Source organism: Phyllobates terribilis, unplaced genomic scaffold, assembly GCF_046119375.1.
Source record: "Phyllobates terribilis strain yellow unplaced genomic scaffold, ASM4611937v1 Scaffold_12__6_contigs__length_324123572, whole genome shotgun sequence".
Taxonomy (NCBI): domain Eukaryota; kingdom Metazoa; phylum Chordata; class Amphibia; order Anura; family Dendrobatidae; genus Phyllobates; species Phyllobates terribilis.
In genome coordinates this window covers 260579658-260603452 of record NW_027362772.1, presented here as the reverse complement: position 1 = coordinate 260603452, position 23795 = coordinate 260579658, and the positions used below count along the sequence as shown (strand labels likewise).

General features: G+C 46.6%; 1 protein-coding gene across 12 annotated transcripts in view; it reads right to left on the bottom strand.

The window, feature by feature from the left end:
• Positions 1-23795, bottom strand: part of PLCH2 (phospholipase C eta 2) — an 816520-nt gene that overhangs the window by 181694 nt on the left and 611031 nt on the right. For all 12 annotated transcript variants that reach the window (XM_073656915.1, XM_073656916.1, XM_073656907.1 and 9 more), the window contains 2 exons: positions 18970-19213; positions 16366-16499 (listed from right to left, as the gene is read on the bottom strand). In XM_073656915.1, the coding sequence (XP_073513016.1) occupies positions 16366-16499; positions 18970-19213 (378 nt within the window). The remainder of the gene's footprint in view (positions 1-16365; positions 16500-18969; positions 19214-23795) is intronic.

Sequence of the window (23795 nt, the reverse complement as noted above, 5' to 3'; positions counted from 1 at the left end):
TCATTATACCTTAAATGTTACTTCCCGGGTAATAAATGCAGAATTATTCCATTGCACAAAGTATTCACATGATGAACATTTTCTATATCCCTCTTAATAAATGTTTCAGAGTAGCAGCGAGGTTTCCTGCTCGCTCTATATGGCATCAGCGTGTCCTGCCATTAGGTGCGGAGAAGGTTTGGGATATGGACGTTCTGTCTGCGATATGGGATCAGGAAGGGGCTGTGGGGTCATTAACAGGCGCTTATTCAATTTTACCCTACACCGCCCCAGATTTAATAAGGAGAAAGGAGGCACAGTGAGGTGCTAACTCGCTATGGGGGGCATCCGAACAGTATGTGCCGGGGGTCTGCGGGGCTGAATATATATATGTAGGTAGTAATCAGACTCACAGTAGGATTATATGTGCAACTGACAATGTGTCAAATGGATCCTTTGTCTCTAAAAAAAAAAAAAAAAAAAACGAACAATCGTACTGTAGAAAAATCACATGTAATTTGCAGCAAAAAAAAAAAAAGCAAAAAAAATGCAACAAAACCTGAATTTTGAATGCAAAGCTTTTTACAAAAAAAAATGCAACATGTCTCTTTAAAGATGTTGTCCACTACTTTATCACAGAGCATAGATCATCAATGTCTGATACCCTGAACCCCCGCCGATCAGATGTTCTCTGTCGGAAGGGGAGGCCGCTATTGCTCGATTGCAGAGCTGCGCCGTCTTTTGATAGTGGCCGCGGCAGGGTACTGCACATCCGCCTCTCATTCAATTTAATAGAAGGTGGATGTGCAGTACCCAGCAGCCGCCACTATCAGAAGAAGGAGCAGCTCTGTGATCGAGCAATAGCGGCCGCCGCTGCAGACACCGAGAGCAGCCGATTGGTGGGAGGGGGGGGCGGGTATCTGATACTGATGACCTATCCTAAGGACAGGTCATCAATGATAAAGTAGTGGGCGACCTCACTAAGTGTAGTAACATACACTGTATATCTTTTCAATTATGCAGAATTCCAATGTTCAATGGTTAAGTATAAAATCCCTTGTAGAACACTTTGTAGAATGCACGAATGTTCATCGTTTTGTAAAATAAAACACTACATTTTTCTAACCAGCTAAAGCCCCGGGTTTCTGCAGCAAAACAAAAGAAAAGAGCTCTGACCCTCACCACAGGAGAGGAAATATCTTCAGTATTTTTCCATCACTATCTGTCGGCATCTGGGGGACAAAGAAGAAATTGACAAGACGCTCAGCAGAAGAAATGACTGGGAAAATGGAAGTTAATATTTTCTCAAAATCCATTTTTTCCCCCATTGCTGAGATCAAACGAGATGGTTCTGCTCAGACAAGATAAAAACGGCACAAAAACCACTGCCACAAAATTATGGCCTTCTAACTTTGGACTGCAGGTTGAATGTATTGAAGGGTGATCATGTGGCGCCCCTGAGGGTTCAGTCGCCACAGGGGTACTACACCTCAGACCGAGGTGTGGTATCTCCTCTCCGAGGTAAGGAAGGGGCACCTCTCAGGACTCAGCCATCCATTCAACACTACACCTCTCCCACCTGAGGGGGGCTTTAAGGCACCATAGTGCTGCCCCAGCCGGGATAGAGGAGATGGGGGGAACCAAAAGATAGGGGGAACCATGTAGTGGGTGAGGGTGGAGGACGCACTTAGAGGTTACACCACAAAATTCATATTTAATAAACGGCCATCTTGGGCTTATGGTCTTTGATTGTGATCTTCATCACTGAACGTGGCTTTCTGTGTGAACCTGCAGTTGATGGGGACACGGTCCTTGTACTCTGGCCTTGAGTCGAGGAGCGGGCAAGAGTTAACGGCTGTCTCTACCCGGTCAAGGTCCCTACCTAAGAAGGCCAGGAGGGGAGCAGAGGAGACGAGCTCCACAGGCAAAAGGATCCCAAGGGGATGCAGACGAAGCGGCATACGCCACCTGTCCTCACTATTCTGGCCTAGTCAGAGGGAGTCCTGCTGCAAAAGGGGTACCGGCCCCCAATATCTGACTCTGTTACTTCAAGTCTTAGTCAGAGAAGCCCGGAGGCTCAGTGGATCCCACTGGGTAACGGACAGAGCGGAGTCGCCACCCGTACCCTTGTTCTGTGCATAGTCCAGAGGGAGACCCAGCCTTGTGACACGCACCACATATGGACAGGAGAGGACCTAGTGGAAAGTCTAGGAACACTCTGGTGCAGGGGGTCCTGATTGATGCATCCGAACTACCTGGAGTGTGCTGAACCCCTTCCTGGTGGCCGCAGCGCGCCGTGAGGAACAGGGAGAAGCCTTGCAGCTGTGCATTCTACCGTGAGTAAAGCCTGGAAGACTACCCCTATGGCCTCCGGTCCTTTATTGAAGCACAGCACTGCACCACATCTCCCACTACAACTCCCATCCTCCTGCTCCCTCTGCCCTGAGGCCCTACTCCGCCTGTGGGGAGTAGTACCATCTGCTGCTGCCACTACATCCCGCCTCAGAGGAATGAACGCAGCGCTGGTGGAGGATCACCAGGAACCACAGGTGGCGTAGTCATTTAATCCACTCGATTAACACCAAACCCTGATAGCCCATTAAATCTTTTAATGTGACGGCCCTGGGCACTGAACGGGTCCAGACCACGACTGCAATCCCCCAAAAAATCCGACCCGGCTCTGAGTACCCCCATCTCCCAGGGTGGGCTGTGAGCGTCACATACTTGGCGTAGTCGGCAGGATTGCGTGCCCGCAGCAAGGGAAGAAGATTGCCCATTGCTACTGGGTACTGCGCGCCTTTTTACCACAGACTGTCATTTTGCACTTAAAATGGCGCCCGCCCAAGAAGAACGGACGCCATAATGTGCAGAAAGGACAGCATCCTAGCACCTCCTATCGTGGGCCTGGCTCCCCCATGGCACCAAAAGAGCAGACCGCCCCTTCCATTACACGGTGTTCCAAATTATTATGCAAATAATATTTTCTCAGATTTTCCCAAATTACCTATATGAATTGCAGTCATTGTAATTTTCCAATCAAATAACTATTAGAGTACAATTGAAAGGTTTTTGTACAAACTGCCTATGATAACAGTATATTTTTAAAAAAATAAAAAACTCAAACTGCACTCAAAATGCATGTTCCAAATTATTATGCACAGCAGAGTTTTCAACCTTTTCATTTTAATAAAGAACAAAAAAATGGTCATTTTTGAAATGATAAGCATTAGCAGGTTATTACAAACTGAAATCAAACAGTTTTCAACTCAAAACTTTATTCTAGGTGATGTTACATTTGCACATAGGACCCCTTGTTGGAAAGGAGCTTCTGAACTCTCTCGTCCATTGAATTTGTCAGGTTTTGGATGGTTTCTGCTTTAATTGTTTTGCATGAGGACAGAATACCCTCCCAGAGCTGTTGCTTAGATGTGAACTGCCTCCCGCCATCATAGACACTCCTTTTGATGATGCTCCAGAGGTTCTCAATGGGGTTGAGGTCAGGGGAGCATGGGTGCCACACCATAAGTTTGTCCCCTTTTATGCCCATAGCAGCCAGAGATGCAGATGTGTTATGTGCAGCATGAGACGGGGCATTATCATGCATGAAATGATCTCGATGGTCCAGATGGATGGAGTGGAGGATGGCTGATTGATGGACACCCCAAGCAAACACGGCTACGGCGCTAACAAGGAGGAGGTGGAGTAATGTTATGGGCTGGAATCATGGGGAGAGAGATTGTCGGCCCTTTTAGGATCCCTGAAGGGGTAAAGATGAACTCCATAATGTATGTTGAGTTTCTCAAACCGCACTTCCTTCCATGGTTCAAGAAGAAGAACTGTGCATTCCGCAGCAAGATCATTTTCATGCATGATAATGCCCTGTCTCATGCTGCACATAACACATCTGCATCTCTGGCTGCTATGGGCATAAAAGGGGACAAACTTATGGTGTGGCACCCATACTCCCCTGACCTCAACCCCATTGAGAACCTCTGGAGCATCATCAAAAGGAGTGTCTATGATGGCGGGAGGCAGTTCACATTTAAGCAACAGCTCTGGGAGGGTATTCTGTCCTCATGCAAAACAATTAAAGCAGAAACCATCCAAAACCTGACAAATTCAATGGACGGGAGAGTTCAGAAGCTCCTTTCCAACAAGGGGTCCTATGTGCAAATGTAACATCACCTAGAATAAAGTTTTGAGTTGAAAACTGTTTGATTTCAGTTTGTAATAACCTGCTAATGCTTATAATTTCAAAAATGAACATTTTTTTGTTCTTTATTAAAATGAAAAGGTTGAAAACTCTGCTGTGCATAATAATTTGGAACATGCATTTTGAGTGCAGTTTGAGTGTTTTATTTTTTTAAAACTATACTGTTATCATAGGCAGTTTGTACAAAAACCTTTCAATTGTACTCTAATAGTTATTTGACTGGAAAATTACAATGACTGCAATTCATATAGGTAATTTGGGAAAATCTGAGAAAATATTATTTGCATAATAATTTGGAACACAGTGTAGAGACTGTCCGCGGGGTAGTGTCCGTCAAAACGGATGCGATGTCTGAAGGAGTGCCTGTCAGCCTACCACTCTGGAGTCGTCCCGAAAAGAGGAGGGAACGAAGGAAACGACAAGGTGCGGCCATAACAGTCCGAGACTCACCATTCCTAGGAGCAGTCATGGACGCTGCTGAGGAAAGTCCACCGGAGCCTTCTGAGGCCGGCCCAAGTTTTGCTACCGTCGGAGAAGAGGGAGGCATGTTCCTGACCCCGGGAGATACTGAATTCCAGTGTAGGGAAACACAGGACCTTGCCAGAAGGGTTGCTGAGGCCCAGCATGTGGCGTCCGCTGTGTGGCGGGAAGAGATGCTGCAGAAGATCCGGGCCTGCCGCCAAGGAGCAGCAACCCAGGAGGAAGAAGCATCGGAGGTCGCGTGCAGCCCAGGATCGGGTAAGAGTGATACTCCCGTCCCGGAAGCTGAGCCACTCCGTGCCCCTCCTGGATCTGATGGCAGAATATCTGCTACCTGGCGCTGTAACCTGGGAGCAAGTCTTTGCCCCGGAGCTGGAAGCCTCCGCCATCGCCGGAGGCCTGCATTGCCTCCCGCCTCCCGTCTCGGAGGAACTTGTGCCTGCTGGGGAGTCCACCAACCCCAACCCGGACTGGTCCGCACTTACCGAGGACCTGCAGCAACCCCTGCTGTCGCCGCTACCTGCACCTCCAGTTACCTGGCCGGCAGCGGAGCAGATGGCCTGGGACAACCAGGTGGGGGACCTGATGGGCTTCCCCCGGGAGACCCGGGTTGAAGCGCGGAGGAGGAGCGAAATGTGTAAGCTGCAAATCCTCCAGCTTGACAGGGAGCGACGGCAGAGGGAGATCCACTGCGAGCTCCTGGAAGTGCGCGCCAAGGCCGCAAAATCCAAGGCCCGTCAGCAGGGGGCAGCCTGTCCAAGCCCCAGCCAGGAAGGGCAAGTTGTCCGCTTCCACCAGGAGGCGGGATGGGGATTCATTCGGAGTTCCCAGTTCGAGCACGTTGTCTTTGTCAGCCGGCGGGACGTCGAGTCGCAACTAAAGAAGGGACACCCTGGCCGGAACCTCTTCCCGGGTGACCTTGTCTCGTACACCTGCCACCACGGGCTGCGGGGGAGGTACGCCCTGGATGTGCATAAAGTGTCCAGGAGTGACGCCCCCTCGCGCTTGACAGTGGAGGATCAGCCAGCCTCCGTTGGGAGGAATGAACCTTTTCCCCGGTGGGGATACTTGGAGTGAGCGGCCCCGGCGGCTGTAACTTTTCAGTTAAACGGTTAAGCTTTAATATGTTCATTATGTTATTTTTCCTCCCTAGCAGTAGACAGACTCTTCTACTACTTGTATATAGTTTGCATCTATTTAGGTGCTCCCTATTGGTTTTATGCAAAACCGCTACTACCTCTACTTCAGACCTCAGAAGCAAAACCTGTCTGGAGTGGCTCTCCTGGAGGTCCAACTTGGGATCTTCATGCCCTGCTGCCACCCCAGGGCCCACGTTGAGGGTTTGGGACAGGTCCCTCATCCTGCTGAACCGACTCTTTTTCTACTGTATTTTCTATCAGTCTGTCTATATGCATAATGTCTCTGTGATGTTTTTATACTTTTGTACTATTTAGAGTTTGTAACGTTCAAGTCAAAGTGCCTCCCATAATGGGAAGATTGTTATATTGTTATGCAAAAATTTGAAAAGTCTGTACCATGTTTTTGCTCTCTTTGCAGCTCGCGGACGTGCTGTGTTTCACCAGGGGGGAATGTGGCGCCCCTGAGGGTTCAGTCGCCACAGGGGTACTGCACCTCAGACCGAGGTGTAGTATCTCCTCTCCGAGGTAAGGAAGGAGCACCTCTCAGGACTCAGCCATCCATTCAACACTACACCTCTCCCACCTGAGGGGGGCTTTAAGGCACCATAGTGCTGCCCCAGCCGGGATAAGAGGAGATGGGGGGAACCAAAAGATAGGGGGAACCATGTAGTGGGTGAGGGTGGAGGACGCACTTAGAGGTTACACCACAAAATTCATATTTAATAAACGGCCACCTTGGGCATATGGTCTTTGATTGTGATCTTCATCACTGAACGTGGCTTTCTGTGTGAACCTGCATTTGATGGGGACACGGTCCTCGTACTCTGGCCTTGAGTCGAGGAGCGGGCAAGAGTTAACGGCTGTCTCTACCCGGTCAAGGTCCCTACCCAAGAAGGCCAGGAGGGGAGAAGAGGAGACGAGCTCCACAGGCAAAAGGATCCCAGGGGGATGCAGACGGAGCGGTGTACGCCACCTGTCCTCACTATTCTGGCCTAGTGAGAGGGATTCCTGCTGCAAAAGGGGTACCGGCCCCCGATATCTGACTCTGTCACTTCAAGTCTTAGAGAAGCCCGGAGGCTCAGTGGATCCCACCGAGTAACGGACAGAGCGGAGTCGCCACCCGTACCCTTGTTTTGTGCATAGTCCAGAGGGAGACCCAGCCTTGTAACACGCACCACATACGGACAGGAGAGGACCTAGTGGAAAGTCTAGGAACACTCTGGTGCAGGGGGTCCTGATTGATGCATCCGAACTACCTGGAGTGTGCTGAACCCCTTCCTGGTGGCCGCAGCGCGCAGTGAGGAGCAGGGAGAAGCCTTGCAGCTGAGCATTCTACCGTGAGTAAAACCTGGAAGACTACCCCTATGGCCTCCGGTCCTTTATTGAAGCATAGCACTGCACCACACCGCACCACATCTCCCACTACAACTCCCATCCTCCTGCTCCCTCTGCCCTGAGGCCCTGCTCCGCCTGTGGGGAGTAGTACCATCTGCTGCTGCCACTACATCCCGCCTCAGAGGACTGAACGCAGCGCTGGTGGAGTATCACAAGAAACCACAGGTGGCGTAGTCATTTAATCCACTCGATTAACACCAAACCCTGATAGCCCATTAAATCTTTTAATGTGACGGCCCTGGGCACGGAACGGGTCCAGGCCACCAATGCAATCCCCCAAAACATCCGACCCGGCTCCGAGTACCCCCATCTCACAGGGTGGGCTGAAAGCGTCACAATCACACTGTGCAAAGTATAAAACCCCAAATGCATATGTAGAACAGGCAAGAAAGCTTGTAAAAGGACTTCAACATGACGTTTCAAGGATGGAGCGAGACTGCCATCTACTGGCCAGATACAGTCAAGCGGAACCAAAATATGCAAGGGAAGTTGCAGGGAGGGCAGGTTCAGATGCTGGACCCGATCAGGTGACTTCCATGAAGGAGTTCCAGGAGATAAGAGGCCAGCGGGCCAAACCTGAGGGGTCTTTGGCGCCAAGCAGCAGACGTGCTCCCTGCATCCTGAGAAACCCCGCGTGACAGGCCAAATCCAGAGGCCTGAGAGGTGCTCCAGCCGGGCACCGGTAAAAGAGCTCCAGATCCCTCACAGTTGTGACCCGAGTGCTGTGCCTGCTGAGGCGACTAGGAATCTGATCGCGGTGCTGAGTGAGTTCGCGGAACCCGACGGCGCCCGCCGACAGACGAGGCCTGGACCCCCCTATCCAAGGCTCGAGAGACTGCCTCCAATGGCCAAGCAGAGAGGAGTTGAGAGACGGTTGCCCCAGGAAAGTCACGCCAGCGGAAGCAGAGGAGCTGCATACGTAAGCAGGGCCGTCACTTCCACTGTTCACCCACGGTTTTGGGGACAATTGGGTTTATGTACTCAGGTTGGGAGGGGAAAGGTTGGGGCTAAAGTAGCACAACGTGATCTAATTGAATTTATCCGGAAGAGACTCACGACCTAGCGGGAATAACCGGTGACCCCCGCTAGGGCCAAATGTACAGTTAAAGAACTTGCGTGGTGTCTCCCATGATTGAGGGCATCACCTTACTTTAAGAGACTGCGCCTTACTTTGAGAAATTTCGTATTTTGCTGATATTTCAAACCACTGTTCATTACCCTTGTTGCTAATCCCTTGTTTCAGAATACCTGTTGTATAAAACGGTTTACAATCATCTCTGACTGTTCTCGCCTTGTGTCTCTGTGCGTTGCATTCCGGCACCTGCATTACACATAATTAAGCAAGTACATAATTTCAGCTCTGCTATCTCTGTGAATTTCACTACAGTTTCTATATGTCATTACTGATCACCAGAAATAATCGAATATTTAGAAAACGAAATTTACCAGCTTTGGAAAAATTATCCCAAAAATTTGATTCAGTTCGCAGGTACTCCAGTTGCCCTGAAAAGACCCGTGTAACACTCTGAGGTCTCCTAGGACTGTATCCTACCTTTTTCAAGCTCTTTAATGCAAGAACAGCCTTACTAATATCAAAGTGACCTCAACATATTTGACTATTGGTAAATGGATGGTAACCCTTCTTCGCTGCAGTTTTATCGTATACTATCTGTACATAAATCAAATTACAGATTGTTCTAATTCACCGAGATCTGCAAATTCCTAAAAAAAGAGATCTGCAAATTCCTAAAAAAAAAAAAATCTACACAATTTGAGTCGAATCTTTTCACTTATCACCAGTAGTGAATCTCTTCCTACAAATTCGTCTGCCGGCAGATCTGACTATGTTCAATCTGACAGGTTCCCTTTAACCACTAAGTATCATCCATTCTTTATCTGTCCACATAGAATATATACGGACTACGTTCCCACTTTGATGTGAGATTCGGGCTGAACGCCTACGGTAATAAATGCCCCCGCCGTGGAGCCTAAAAGAAAGTTCTTCAAAGTCACCAATAGCTCCAGGGTTCTTCCGCCCCCCACCAAGATATGATAAAACAGTAACGACTAATAGAAACAATGGTTACTTTTTATAGTCTCTCTTAATAAGGCAATTATTTTTTTTTTTCATAAGATTCTCTATGTCCTATACTGCAAACCCTCCAACATGTCTAACCTTTAGGCGCAATGCTCGGTATAACTCTTCTTTGATAAGACTCGGGTGGAGAACCTGCGTGCACTCATGACCCTTAACTTTCTAATCCGCCTGCAAACGAAGCTTTTCAGGCAAAAAAAAAAAAAAAGTCTATTTTCTTTCTGTGACACAGATTCACACGCAGGAAAATTCCTTATTCTCATTATTTTCAACCAGACGGTGCACATCTTTTTTCACTCCTATACCGTAGACTCCAGCAGAGACTATCCTGATCCTCTTTATCTGACAAGCAGAAAAGATCAGACAACAGCGAGCGTGTCAATCACAAGGAAGCGAGCGCCGGGGCAGCAGAAAGGCTCCAGATTGTGCTAACAGTATTTTCTTGCCGAGATCTATTTTTCCAGAACGTTATCATTAACCGTAGGAAAAGAAAAAAAACATTGTGTTCAACAAGGAAACGATCTGTTTCTGCCTTAGGCCTTATTCAGACATGACTTTTCTCATGCACAAAAAAATGGACCAGTTTTCATCAGCATTTTGTATCATATTTTCAGCAGTTTTTGGTCAGAGAGTCAGTTTTTACCATCAGAGTATGAAAAACCTCTCAAGCTTCTCCAATCGAACAGTGGCAGCAGGGTTGGACTGGCCCACCACAGAACCGGAGAATCCTCTGGTGGGCCCTGGCTTCTCCTTCAGGAGAGTGCTTAGTGCAAATCTTGCAGCTGCTATGGGGCTCTTGAGTGGGGGAGAAAGGTGGGCCCTCAGAATAAAATCCTCTGGTGGGCCCAATGTTCTTCAGTCTGACACAGAGTGGCAGATAGGACCTCTATGCAAGAAAAGTATATGGGCCCTTTGATGGAAGCTCCTTGCCGTTTTGGAGGTAGAGGTGGGGCCCATTATCTCTTGGGCTACACCAATGATATGTCCGCCCCTGGGGTGGAACAAAGATGGTATCTGGGCGAAACTCGACCCCTAGACTTGCATTGGAGAGATTGATACATGAGCCGAATCAAAAATAGACAAGTCTACTTTTTTTGCCGATCACTTATACAACTTGAACAATTTGGACAACAATTTTGCCAAAATTTTTAATTTTCAGAAGATCTTGGGCAACTTTGTTTGCTTTTGGAGATCATAGGAAGTTGTGTTGCACCAACGCTACTATTTTATTGATTTGTTGGTGACCATAAATAATTATGTAGCCCTGGCCTGTGTGTCTGGAGACACAGTCACTGACCTTGAAGAATTTCAACTTGAAAAAGTGTTGTGTCCAAACTTTTGGTCTGTACTGTGTGTGAATCAATCTTTCATCATATAACATTGAAATCGATTGGTTGGCATGAACTCAATGGAAATTCATTAGCATTTTCTGATGACAAGGAAATCATAGCGCTGGATATTTATACAGTTGCAATCAGAAATTATTCAACCCTCATTGCAAATTAGGTTCATTGGCGAAATTTCCAATCTTTTTACATATTACATAGTTACATAGTTTGTAAAGCCGAATAAAGACTTGCGTCCATCAAGTTCGACCTGTTAGTTCTGTAATTACTAAAGTTGATCCAGAGGAGGGCAAAAACCCCAAATGATTTAGCCAATCTTCACCTGAGGAAAAATTCCCTCCCGACTCTGAAACCAGCAGTCAGAATAAATCCCTGTATCAACTTTCTATTTTATTCTATTTTTAAGTATATGCTGAAATCTGCCTGGTATCTAGAAATGCATCCAGTCCCCGCTTGAACTGGTTTAGCGAATCCAACATTACCGTCTCCTCACTCAGTGAATTCCATATTCTCACTGCTCTTACCGTAAAGAACCCCTTCCTATGCTGGTGCTGAAACCTTTTCTCTTCCAGTCTTAGTGAATGCCCTCTTGTTACCTTAATATCGCTCCTTTTGAAAAAATCCCGGGCAAGATCTCTATACTGTCCCCTAACATATTTGTACACATTTATTATGTCCCCCCTCAACCTTCTTTTTTCCAGGCTGAATAGTCCTAGTTTTGCCAACCTCTCTGGGTATTGCAGTCCCTCCATTCCCTTTATTAATTTTGTTGCCCTCCTTTGTACCTTTTCAAGCTCATTTATATCCTTTCTATATATTGGGGCCCATAACTGAGCACAGTATTCCAAGTGTGGTCTGACCAGTGCTTTGTACAGTGGAAGAACAATGTTCTCATCCTTTGCAGCTATACCTCTTCTGATACATCCCATTACCCTGTTTGCCCTTACAGCAGCGGCCTGACTTTGGGCACTCCAATTTAGTTTGCTATCAATCAAGATGCCCAAGTCCTTCTCCATCTCTGAATTCCCCAATTATTTCCCAGTGAGTACTGGTGACTTCCATTTTTCCTTCCCATATGTATGACCTTACATTTCTCCTCGTTAAACCTCATTTGCCATTTAATGCTCCACCTACCCAGCTTATCCAAATCCCTCTGTAGGTCTGCACTATCCTCTTTTGTATTAATTGTTTTACATAACTTTGTGTCATCTGCAAATATTGATATTTTACTATTTAACCCGTTGACTGTCGTTAATAAAGATATTAAATAACAATGGGCCTAGTACAGACCCCTGTGGTACCCCACTAGTGACGCTAACCCAATCTGAGTATATTCCATTTATAACCACCCTCTGCCTTCTATCCTTTAGCCAGTTAGCTACCCACTTGCAGACATTTTCCCCCAGTCCCATCATTCTCATTTTGTATACCAACCTATTATGTGGCACGCTATCGAACGCTTTTGAGAAGTCGAGATACACGACATCCACTGGCTCCCCCTGATCAAATCGAGAGCTAACCTCCTAGTAGAAGTCAATCAGTCAATCAATTGCTACTTGCAATAAAACTAGAACAATTTAACTTCTTTATGCCTTTTTAGTGAAATGTTAGATGGCGTTATAACTTAAACATGGATCGCAACACAATGCTCGGACTGGCCGGCGGCTCTCCACACTTGAGCGTGGCAGCTGCATAGAAATACAAGCCATCAAGCTCAGGTCGGGAGAGCTGATAGCCAGTCCAAGCATTGCGTTGAAAACTTCGTCCGAATCATACGGCCGTCTGACTCTTCCCTTCGAGTGGGTATTATTCCTTTGACAACGTTGTAAAATAAGTAAATAGCACCCTTCCCTCCCCCCAACAGGCAAAAATGTGATGGTTGTCAGCTGCATTGATCTGTATTCGCAGCAATCATGGCTGTTTAATGCAGCTTTCAATCATCACAGCAGCATCTAGATGGTTGACAGAGGGAAGGGGTTCCCACTTTCACACCTTGGTTGCCCCGCGATCGCCCATATGGCTGCACTTTCTAATATGTTTCTGTGAAATAAAAAACTTGACCCATGTAATTGGTGCCAACCTCATTTAAAGATTTTTCTGTATTTTCAGGACTATGAAAATTGTACATTCACACTGAAGGCATCAAAACTATGAACTAACACATGTGGAATTATATACTTAACAAAAAAGTGTGAAACAACTGAAAATATGTCTTATATTCTAGGTTCTTCAAAGTAGCCACCTTTTGCTTTGATGACTGCTTTGCACACTCTTGGCATTCTCTTGATGAGCTTCAAGAGGTAGTCACCGGAAATGGTTTTCACTTCACAGGTGTGCCCTGTCAGGTTTAATAAGTGGGATTTATTGCCTTATAAACGGGGTTGGGACCATCAGTTGTGTTGTGCAGAAGTCAGGTGGATACACAGCTGATAGTCCTACTGAATAGACTGTTAGAATTTGTATTATGGCAAGAAAAAAGCAGCTAAGTAAAGAAAAACGGGTGGCCATCATTACTTTAAGACATGAAGGTCAGTCAGTCCGAAAAATTGGGCAAACTTTGAAAGTGTCCCCAAGTGCAGTTGCAAAAACCATCAAGCGCTACAAAGAAACTGGCTCACATGAGGACCGCCCCAGGAAAGGAAGACCAAGAGTCACCCCTGCTTCTGAGGATAAGTTTATCAGAGTCACCAGCCTCAGAAATCGCAGGTTAACAGCAGCTCAGATTAGAGACCAGGTCAATGCCACACAGAGTTCTAGCAGCAGACACATCTCTACAACAACTGTTAAGAGGAGACTTTGTGCAGCAGGCCTTCATGGTAAAATTTCTGCTAGGAAACCACTGCTAAGGACAGGCAACAAGTATAAGAGACTTGTTTGGGCTAAAGAACACAAGGAATGGACATTAGACCAGTGGAAATCTGTGCTTTGGTCTGATGAGTCCAAATTTGAGATCTTTGGTTCCAACCACCGTGTCTTTGTGAGACACAGAAAAGGTGAACGGATGGACTCTACATGCCTGGTTCCGACCGTGAAGCATGGAGGAGGAGGTGTGATGGTGTGGGGGTGCTTTGCTGGTGACACTGTTGGGAATTTATTCAAAATTGAAGGCATACTGAACCAGCATGGCTACCACAGCATCTTGCAGCGGCATGCTATTCCATCCGGTTTGCGTTTAGTTGGACCATCATTTATTTTTCAACAGGACAATGACCCCAAACACACCTCCAGGCTGTGTAAGGGCTATTTGACCAAGACGGAGAGTGATGGGGTGCTACGCCAGATGACCTGGCCTCCACAGTCACCAGACCTGAACCTAATCGAGATGGCTTGGGGTGAGCTGGACCGCAGAGTGAAGGCAAAAGGACCAACAAGTGCTAAGCATCTCTGGGAACTCCTTCAAGATTGTTGGAAGACCATTTCTGGTGACTACCTCTTGAAGCTCATCAAGAGAATGCCAAGAGTATGCAAAGCAGTCATCAAAGCAAAAGGTGGCTACTTTGAAGAACCTAGAATATAAGACATATTTTCAGTTGTTTCACACTTTTTTGTTAAGTATATAATTCCACATGTGTTAGTTCATAGTTTTGATGCCTTCAGTGTGAATGTACAATTTTCATAGTCATGAAAATACAGAAAAATCTTTAAATGAGAAGTTGTGTCCAAACTTTTGGTCCGTACTGTATACATCATCGGCTAGTCCACGTCTGGTGAGCAGCTGCTCAGAAACGCAGGGGATGCTGGTCTGTAAAACGCGCATCTGGTGCAGAACTTGTTAGCAAGGCTTCATACCGAACAAACCACAATCAAATATTTATTTTCCAAAACTTTCACACTAGATCAGTCCTTGCTAATTGCTAGCTGGGGATTTATATTGCTTTACTAAATTACCTGCAGTGCAAACACAAACTTTCAAGAACTAATTAAAAAAAGGGAAAATTGCAATTAAACTCTTTAGTTATTAAAACATACCAGTTGTCACTTTACCGAGAACACAAGTGACAGTAATGTGTTCACACAGGAGAGCGGCACCCGGAGGAGGAGACCTGACGGGATCCAGTCTTTATAGCAAAATATAACAAGACTTGTCCTAGGGCTGAATGGCGTCTGTCTCTTAGCATCAATACAAAAATATTGATAGGGTGGCAGAGACCGGCCAGTGGGATCGTCTGCAACCATCACCAGCCAATATTTTATTAAAGGGATTTCCCAGTACTTTTTATTTAAAAAAAAATAAAATAAAAAATAATAATACTGATAATAATAAAAAAAAAAAAAAATTTCAGTAACTGGACCCCCACCATTATTTGGTGCTTCTACTCATGTTTCCCAATGGTCTCCTTGCTGCCTCTTCTGGCGAAAAATGTTATGCGATTGCTGCAGTTGTCACGTGCCATCTCATAGGCTAGGGTACAACTTATTGATCGCTGGAGGTTCATCCATAAATCCTCAAAACAGGGCCCCATCTGAATGGAGCAAAGGTTGAGCATGTGCACATCCCCACTATTAATTCGCTATGGGACAGCGGCCCTCAAGACTGGCGGGAGTCCCAGCGGTCAGGCCAGCAGCGATCAGAATACTACTGCCCATGTCCCTCTGTCAGACATCTTGCATCCTCTTCTGGAAAGTGACTACTGTAGCCAATCAGCAGTCACTGATTGGCTTCAGTGGTCAAATGCCATCTGAGCCAGAAGAAAAGTATGGTAGCTCTTTCTTTAGGCTCAGATGTTTTATGCCTGCTGAAGCCAATCAGTGACCAGACAGTGCTTCATCTGCCGGCCCATGAGCACTGCAGCCAAAGATAGCAGTACGGAGGAGTCCAATAGTTGAGTATAGGTTTATTATTATTATTACTATTATTATTATTATTATTAGCTCACCATCTGCCCATTTTAAAAATAATAAACTCCTACAAATATTGTGCACAGTACAATAGTAAATGAAAAATAGATATTTTATCACAATACACATGGAAACATATGAAAGGCACACACAATAATGAAAAATGAGCTACAAACTACATAATACAAAAGTGAATTTGTGGTTAATCTGAACGGACACAGGAACGAACAATGAGATGCAACCATAGGCGGCTTTAATCAGAGCAATCTGGGCTACGGTCCGAAGCTTAGGACTACGGCAGGGGGATGGAGGTCCAAGGCCAGATTGCCCTCATTATAATACTTAGTGCACCACCATCAGCGGTGCTTTTTCCCAGGCAGGGAGCCTTCCTGAAGCTCCACTATAGGCAATAGAGGAAGGCATCGTAGCTCCAGGGAAGTTCCCGTCTCCTTCTCTATGACATGAACCAGCCGGCACAAGAGGAAGTGGAGCAGCAGGAAATCATATGGAGAGGTAAGTATTAAAAACTTTTTAATAAAGTGAATTAAATAGGGGTGAAAGTAAGGAAATTATAATAAATTGAGGGTGTGGGGTGGGAGACAGGACATTGCATTATAATTATTGTCTCGGCTCTGTGTGGATTCCTAACCTGATCTGCACTTCTTTGAGGTCTTTTGAGTGATCAGTGGGGGTCTCTGAACCTAGACCCCCACCCATCTGATCTGAATTAATGGGACTACAATATATAACATTTTTTTTTACCAAAAAGTATAGGTAATCTTTCAAATTGCTGACAGTGTTAACAAACTACTAACTTTAGAAGACATACTTTTTAGGACAGCATGTTCACAATAGGGCCATGACCGGTAAGGACCATACTTGCCTTGAACATTTGCTTCACTTTCTGGCGAGGCAGGTTGACATTCAGTTTGTGCATCAGTTGTAGAACCTCATTTATGCTTAAGCTGCCATCTCCATTCTTATCGGCTTCGTCAAATGTCTGCTTCAACCATATTTGGAAGGAGTTAAGGAGAGAAACTGAACATCATGTAAGAAAATTATATTCCTCAGCACATATTACCACTTCTCTATACAGGATGAATATCTAACAATGGGATTATAGGAGAGGCAGGCCGTCAGGTGGGCCGAACCCATAGAAGAGATACTGTCCCAGCAACATCTATGGCTTTCAGTATAGGGGAAAATGCTTTCTTTCTTAAAATGGGGGCGGGGCGGCCACCCAAGCCGCCATATTATAACGAGCCATTGGCCTCAAACCAACTGTTATTCACAATACTGGTGCCATCATGTGAAAGAGTGAACTTGTGGCCCCTCATATTCCAAGCCCAGAGGCAATTGTCACCCATGCGCCTTTAATATCTACAACCCCCAGATATCCAATAGCACATGTCTGACTTCACCGGCAGAATGGGGTTTTGTCCATTATTTCTGGAGCCCTTAGGATTCTTGTCTCTTAGTTATTGGCTTACGGCATCATCATTTCATGGCAGATCATCAATACAACTGCACAGACAACAAGAGAATTGGAAATGCTACGGCCAAACGTTTCATCTGTACTAATAACCTATAAATGAAGGCTTCCTGGCAAAGATGTGTATGAACATCTTGTAACATCGGGATCCTTGTTGTATTATTCAGCGAGTTCTAAGAACTTTACAGAAGTTGAGGGCAAAGTATTTTGCTCTGTACCTTGGATTTGCTCGGTTAGGTCTTACTCCCGGGGCACAGAAGTCCTCGCTGTATGATTATTGCGGCACCCCACCATTCCTTTGTACTGATAACGTTTTTTCTTGCTACATTTTTGGTTTGCACGGGGGCGATCATGACCACCCACTGCTGCTCGGCACCATTCATATTAACATATTGCAGCTTCCAGGAGCACAGCTGTATAAGGGAAAACCTGCAAAAGGGACATAGAGCTGCGCCCCCTTCACTCACAGTATAAGTAGGGTCCCATAGGTCAGACTCCCTATTCCCAATCCTGGCGATTCAGGAGCGTCTAGCGCGGGGCAATAGCCGCGGGGCCGAGGTACTTGTCTCCTTTTATGCCCCGGAGCACTATATGACAGTGTGGGTCCTGGCTGGGTGTGGTGACTGGTGTTGTGAGGTCCCTACGCCCGTGCAGGCCGCATATAGCCTGTGGTGTGGGCCAGCCAGGAACAATGTATTTCATATCAATGAGAGAGACTTCAGGCACTCTGTTCATCTCTACTCCGCAACAACCCAGCTTTAACACTACAGTCGTGATCAGCAAGTCTCCTTACTTGCTCAGCTGTTCTACCTCCTATTTCTTTAACTACTGCCGCCCTAGAACCCTTGCACTTGGGACCCCCACTAGTCCGTCATACTCAGTCCTGCTTAGGTCCATTACCTTCTGTGTTACAAGCTCTTGGGTTCATGACTCTGCGTCCTGTCCAAGGACTCTTCTCCAGAAGGTCACTCAGTCTCTGTCAGGTTCTCTTCAGGATTGCACTATCCCTTTGTCTTAGTCTCCTCTAACTGTGAGCCACCCTTTTGCAGGTCTGCTCACGTTGCCCACCGACCTAACTCCCTAAATCACAGGAAGCCGACACTTGCCCTAACACTGTCCCCACCCTTTGTGGGCTAGTCCCAAACATTAACTATCTTATCCTATTGTCATTACCTACACTACAGTTAACGATCTACATCACTACACTACACTGTACACTATACATCCAATGCTATAGGTTACTAACATTACTTATCTTACATTACTACACACTGTACAATATATAAAAAAGATGCAGAACATTATTCACACTACAATACAACACATAACGCGATTGGTGTTTCCAGGTGTCGGAACGCTGTAGCAGTCAATTATCCTTACAAGCGCACATCTCCCCAGCCTCCTGGCTTCTCGGTTGCTGAGGCTGGCTTGATTGACAGTTTGGGCCATCGGCCCGAAATGTGCGCTGCCAAATGAGGCAGCTTTGCCTCTATAGAATCAGATATAGTAAAGAACCGGACCTTCATCACATATTTCAACTAATTGAAACAGCAGAATAGCAAAACATATTTGCTTCTACTATAGTGCAGAAATACTAATTTGTAATCTGAGTGTCAAGTTGTTTGTCATGTTATTTAAAGGGTTAATATGCTGCTTGAGGCCATGCTCTCTCTATGGATCTACAGCATTGGATGCACAATGGCGCTGAAGCTGGCTGGGATTGAATGCTAACAATGCTCTCTAGTGATCCTGGACAACGTTAAAGCAGCACTTACAAGCTCTGTTGTAAAGAGCTTGTAAGCACTGCACCATTTTCAGCCAGCACTGCTAGATTGTAGTGGTCATGTTCTTCTAGCCAATGAGCAGTAAACATGAGACCCAAAACTCTATAAGCAAAAATATTAAAAAAACACAGACCATTGACTAGTAGATATGAGAGGTATAGACCTCTCCATCATCCAATACTAGCACTAGTTTGCACAAAAGGATATTGGTCGCGGGTTCTTTGCCGCTTAGACAAACTATCTTCATCACTGATCCCCGCCATCAGGTACTTCAGACCGGTTATCCACGTCCGAGCTTCTTCACCACTTGAGGACACCAAATCCAGAGACTCCATGTGATCCCCATAGTAGATACTGAAACAACAGTTGGGGTCGAAGCTGCCATCAGCGTAGCGCTGGAAGATCTCAGACTGCTTCCCCTCACAGACCTCCTGGATGGTATCAATGGATACTGGAAAGGAATAAAAAAAACATAATATTAAAAAGATGGATTCTGTCAATTACTGACCAATTTCATCATTGATGGAGTTAACATTCCAAGAGTTCTAGAGACACCAGGTCTGAGGCAAATTGGAAGTATACATGTCTAGTCCACCGTATGGCACTGTGATACTATATGTGCAGGGGCCGACACAGAGGGTCCTGGTGCAAGAACAGTATATGGGCACCTCGATCTTAAATAACTCATCATAGAGCTAGAATAAAAATCCATGAAATCTAGTAGACATTTGAAAGCCATTTTCAAAGTGACAGCGCCCCCCTCTGATCCACTGGGGCCCTGAACAGATTGGACATATAGTGTGTCTGTCCCAGTAACGATATCACTTCTGGGAAATCTAGAGCTGCCCTGGTGATGATCAGAAGGTGTCTCATTTGGATAAATTTTATTAAACATACCAGGGACACTTATGAACCAGAGCAAACAAAGCTATTAAAGGGAGTCTGTCAGCACAAAATGACTGTTCAAACCAAGCACAGGCACTTGGTGCACCCTTGGTGTGGCCAAACAGTTCAGTGCACCTTCCCACCTACTTGTTTTTCATCTATTTCCACCCTTCTCTGGCTCTATAAAGCCAGAGCTGTCGATCAAAAAAGATGGAAGATGGAAATAGATGGAAGTCAGAGAGGTGGGAATGTGCACTGAACTGTTTGGCCACACCAAGGGTGCACTGAGCGCCTGTGCTTGGTTTGAACAGTCATTCTGTGCTGACAGACTCCTTTTTAAAGGGACTGTCAGCACAGGAGGACTGTTGAAACCAAGTACTACTATAACCACAAATGCATGCATTTGCGTAAAAAAAAATTGTCCCCCAAAAGTGGACAACCCCTTTAATGGTATTGACTTCACCGGTAATCTTATAGCTGATATATAGAGTATATACACAAAGATGCATGAAATATTGGGTTACAAAGTCCTGACTCTCCCCCATTCAGATAGAAGAATGAGCCGCAGTCCTCATGAAGCTAGAAGGAGACTATGAGTAATAATTAATAATAATAATTGTGTAATTTAATTGCTGTCCAAAAAAATGTGCATCGCCCTGTCTTCATTCTCCTTATCAAATCATAAAAGGACAACTCAGGAGAAAGTCTGGCCTTGAACTAAGACACAAGAGCAGTATATGGGATATAATTTCCCTTGTGATAGAAGAACACAAATCCAATCTAGAGAGGAGCAAAACAAAGTTTTCTTCATTCCTCCATCCATCACTGTACTGGGCGTGCTGGCACCCAGCGAGTGGGAACGGCTGCACTCCTAACGCGCGCCATTACATGTTCAGAAGTAAATTATACTGCACAACTTGGTCAGGGAAACATTAATGGTATGGTCCAGTGAAAACAAGTTATCACCTACCCGATCAGTGGGGTCTGTTTGCTGGGTCCTGCACCGATCAGCACATCAGGAAATTATTTTATTTTTTATTTATTTATTTTTTTTATCTCCAATGGGACACTTTTATCCCCGTTACAAAATGGAGCAGCAGGTTGGACGCCCTATCGCCGCTCCATTAATTCTCTATGGGGCTGCCAAAAAAAGCCGAGTGCAAAGCTTGGCAGCCCCTCGGAGAATGAATGGAGTGGCGGTCCAGCATGTGCACTGCCGCTCCATTCTAAAGGGGACACAAGTGCCCATTGTGTGGTGCGGGTCTCAGTGAACAGACCCCACAAGTTGAGAATGAGAAGGTTTGGACAACCAGTCATGCCAGTTCAAGATAGGTTGGATTATGATTTATCCCCTTGTAGGTGGTAAACAGTATAATTCCACCAGTGTAAAAGGACTAAATGTTTTACTTTAAAAGGGGTAACCTACCCCCTTTGACTTCATATCGGAAGGTGAGTTGGGCCGGTGCGATCACCTCTATAGCCATTTACCAGTTTGAGTGCGTGAGCTGAAGTTATGGCGAACTTGTCCTGCTCTTATGAATAGGATTGGTGCACAATATCCGCCGCTCGTGCCCGCAGGCTGGCAGATGTCAGCAGACATGACGTAATCGGCACTGCTTAGCGCCGGAAATGAAGCATGCATAGGTGGATTACCAGTTAAGATTCTGCTTACTGGTTAAATAAACCTTCTTCGCATCACATTGGTTCCCTGGTATCATGGTATATAATGATATATAGCACCACTAACATGACCAGACAGCGGGATATCTCTATCTATCTTACATGTGTATTTTTTTTCGCCCACTAACTTTGTGCATTGTTCTTAATTATAGGAATAAAAGTTAAATTTCATATTACAGATCCCGACAGCACAGATCAATAATAAGTCCGCGTACTGTGCGAGGGCTTCTGTAACCTCACACAACAGGTACCAGTATTGAGTCACTTACGGTCACATCATTATTCAGAAAATATAAAAAGCCAGTGGGCAGTGATTGCTGGCCTACATTATATGGTCACTAATTGGATAATTTAGCACCGCAGAACATTATATGTGCAGTGGTAACAGTTTGCTTATGATTAGCGGATCTGTAATAAGTCTTATCCACTGAATCTCCAAAATATAAAATACCAAATTCATGTAAATCTTAAACCTGGTTACCAGTCGCCTCTACCTATTACACATTAGGGGCCCCTACACAATTGATAGAGCCATCTCGCAAAACCTCCATAAACAGGAGTTCTGCCGCTGTCAGCAGGGGCGCAACGATCGCGGTCACAGAGGGTGAGACTGGGCCCGTGCGGGAGGGTTTCCCGCTGACACCAGTTTCACGTGTGCAAAGACCTGCCGGCTGCCTGTCCTGCAATACATGCTGCAGGCCTGCGACACAGGTACTTTAGATGTGTGGCACCCCAGGGGTCTGGTTTTCCACAGTAATGTAATGTTATGTCTGAGAGCAGGTGGGAGGTCCTTTGGTCAGGGATCCTGTGCATGCCACACCTCCTGCCCAGTCTTGGGAGGGGAAGAACTTCCCCTGTATAAACCCGGGGCTGAGGCAGGGTGAGTCAGACAAGGAGAGTGGAGACAAGAAGCAGCATAGGAAACAGCAGAGTTACAAGGAGTCAGGGGCTGGCAGCTGCAGAGTTCGCCCTGACTAAGAAGATTCTTTACCGGACCCGGAGTCCGAGGCTGTGGGGACTAACTCCTACCTAGCAGCAGAATCCGTCAGGCAGGGGATTTCAGGTCCTCTGGCCCAGAAGCCCGAAGGCACGGTCACACGCGTGGGACCAGCACCGCCATCGTGGAGCGGAAGCCATTAGAAGGCCCCGAGTCACCGGCCATACGGGTGAGCACCACACGGTACACTCAGGGACGTGGGCTACTTACATCAGCTTCTAGCAAGGTAGCCAGAAGAGTACAGTCAGTTTGGGAGGCCTACAACTACGCCTGGCCAGGGGAGATCCCATCTGCTCAAAGACTGACCAGGCCCCGTTTGCTAGCAAGTACTCCGGGAGGGTCTGTCGTTGTTACCAGTAAAGACCCTGAACTACACCATACCGTCTCTGAGTGGTTCCTGCTACCCCCATCATCCACGTCGGCTGCCCTGAGGCCATACCCCTCCCGTTGGGGGTTATACTATCACGCTGCACAATCCTACCACCGGCCTCAGCGGTCTGCCCTGCAGCAGCAGCTCCCTGGCTGCACTCAACGGGTGGCGTAGTCCTCAACTATTTACTACTAATAGACTGCCGTCTAGTTTGACTCCCTGGGCACGGACCGGGTCACCGCCACGAGACTACAACCCTCCACTGATCCGGCTCCGGGTAGGCTCCCGCGTGCGCAACGCAGCGCGACACAGGCCCAGGGGCGCGTCAGATGCAGTGACACAGAAACACAGAGCAGCCAGTACAGGGTTAATAAACAGGGGGGGTTTATTGTAAGAGGGTCAATCTCCATGCAGGGAGTAACAGGGGAAATATGGGGATAACAAGGGGAGTAGCAGGTAACAGGCTATAACCGACAATCCACAGTTTGGCTAGATGTAGCAGAGTCGAAACGGTTGTAATCGGCAGTTTTACACTTAGCTGACTCTAGTTCCCCACAAGGCAGTTGCCAGCTGATGCCAGTGTTTTCTTCTGGCTTCCCCGCCTAAACAATGCTCCGTCTTCTGGCGGCAGCGGGCAGTCTCCGGTTTGACCCGCAGAGCCCCTAGTCCATAACACTGCACCTCACTTGCTCGGCTCCACGGACCCTGCGTCTCTTCTCCCTCTAGTCGGGCTGGACTCCGTCAACTGCCTGCTTTCCCACGCAAACTTCCTTTTTCTCCCACTTCCTAGACACACCCCCAGCTCCCCGGTCACTTGAATCCTGAGCTCTCGCTCTGCACACCCCCCCCAGATTCCCGGTCACCTGACTCCTGTGCTCGCAAGTCTGTCTTCCCCCTGCAACCAGAGGCACAGCCCCGGCAGTTCCGGATCCCTTGTTCTGAAAGTACTTACACCCCGATCTTCCCCCCTTACAGGCCAATCAGAGGCCAGCACTAGACATCGGCTTGCCAGTGACACATGGCTCATGGCAGTGACATCACGCGCTGCCCATACAGGCACACCAACATCAGCTGCCGGTTCCTGTGCCGACTGCAGAAGGG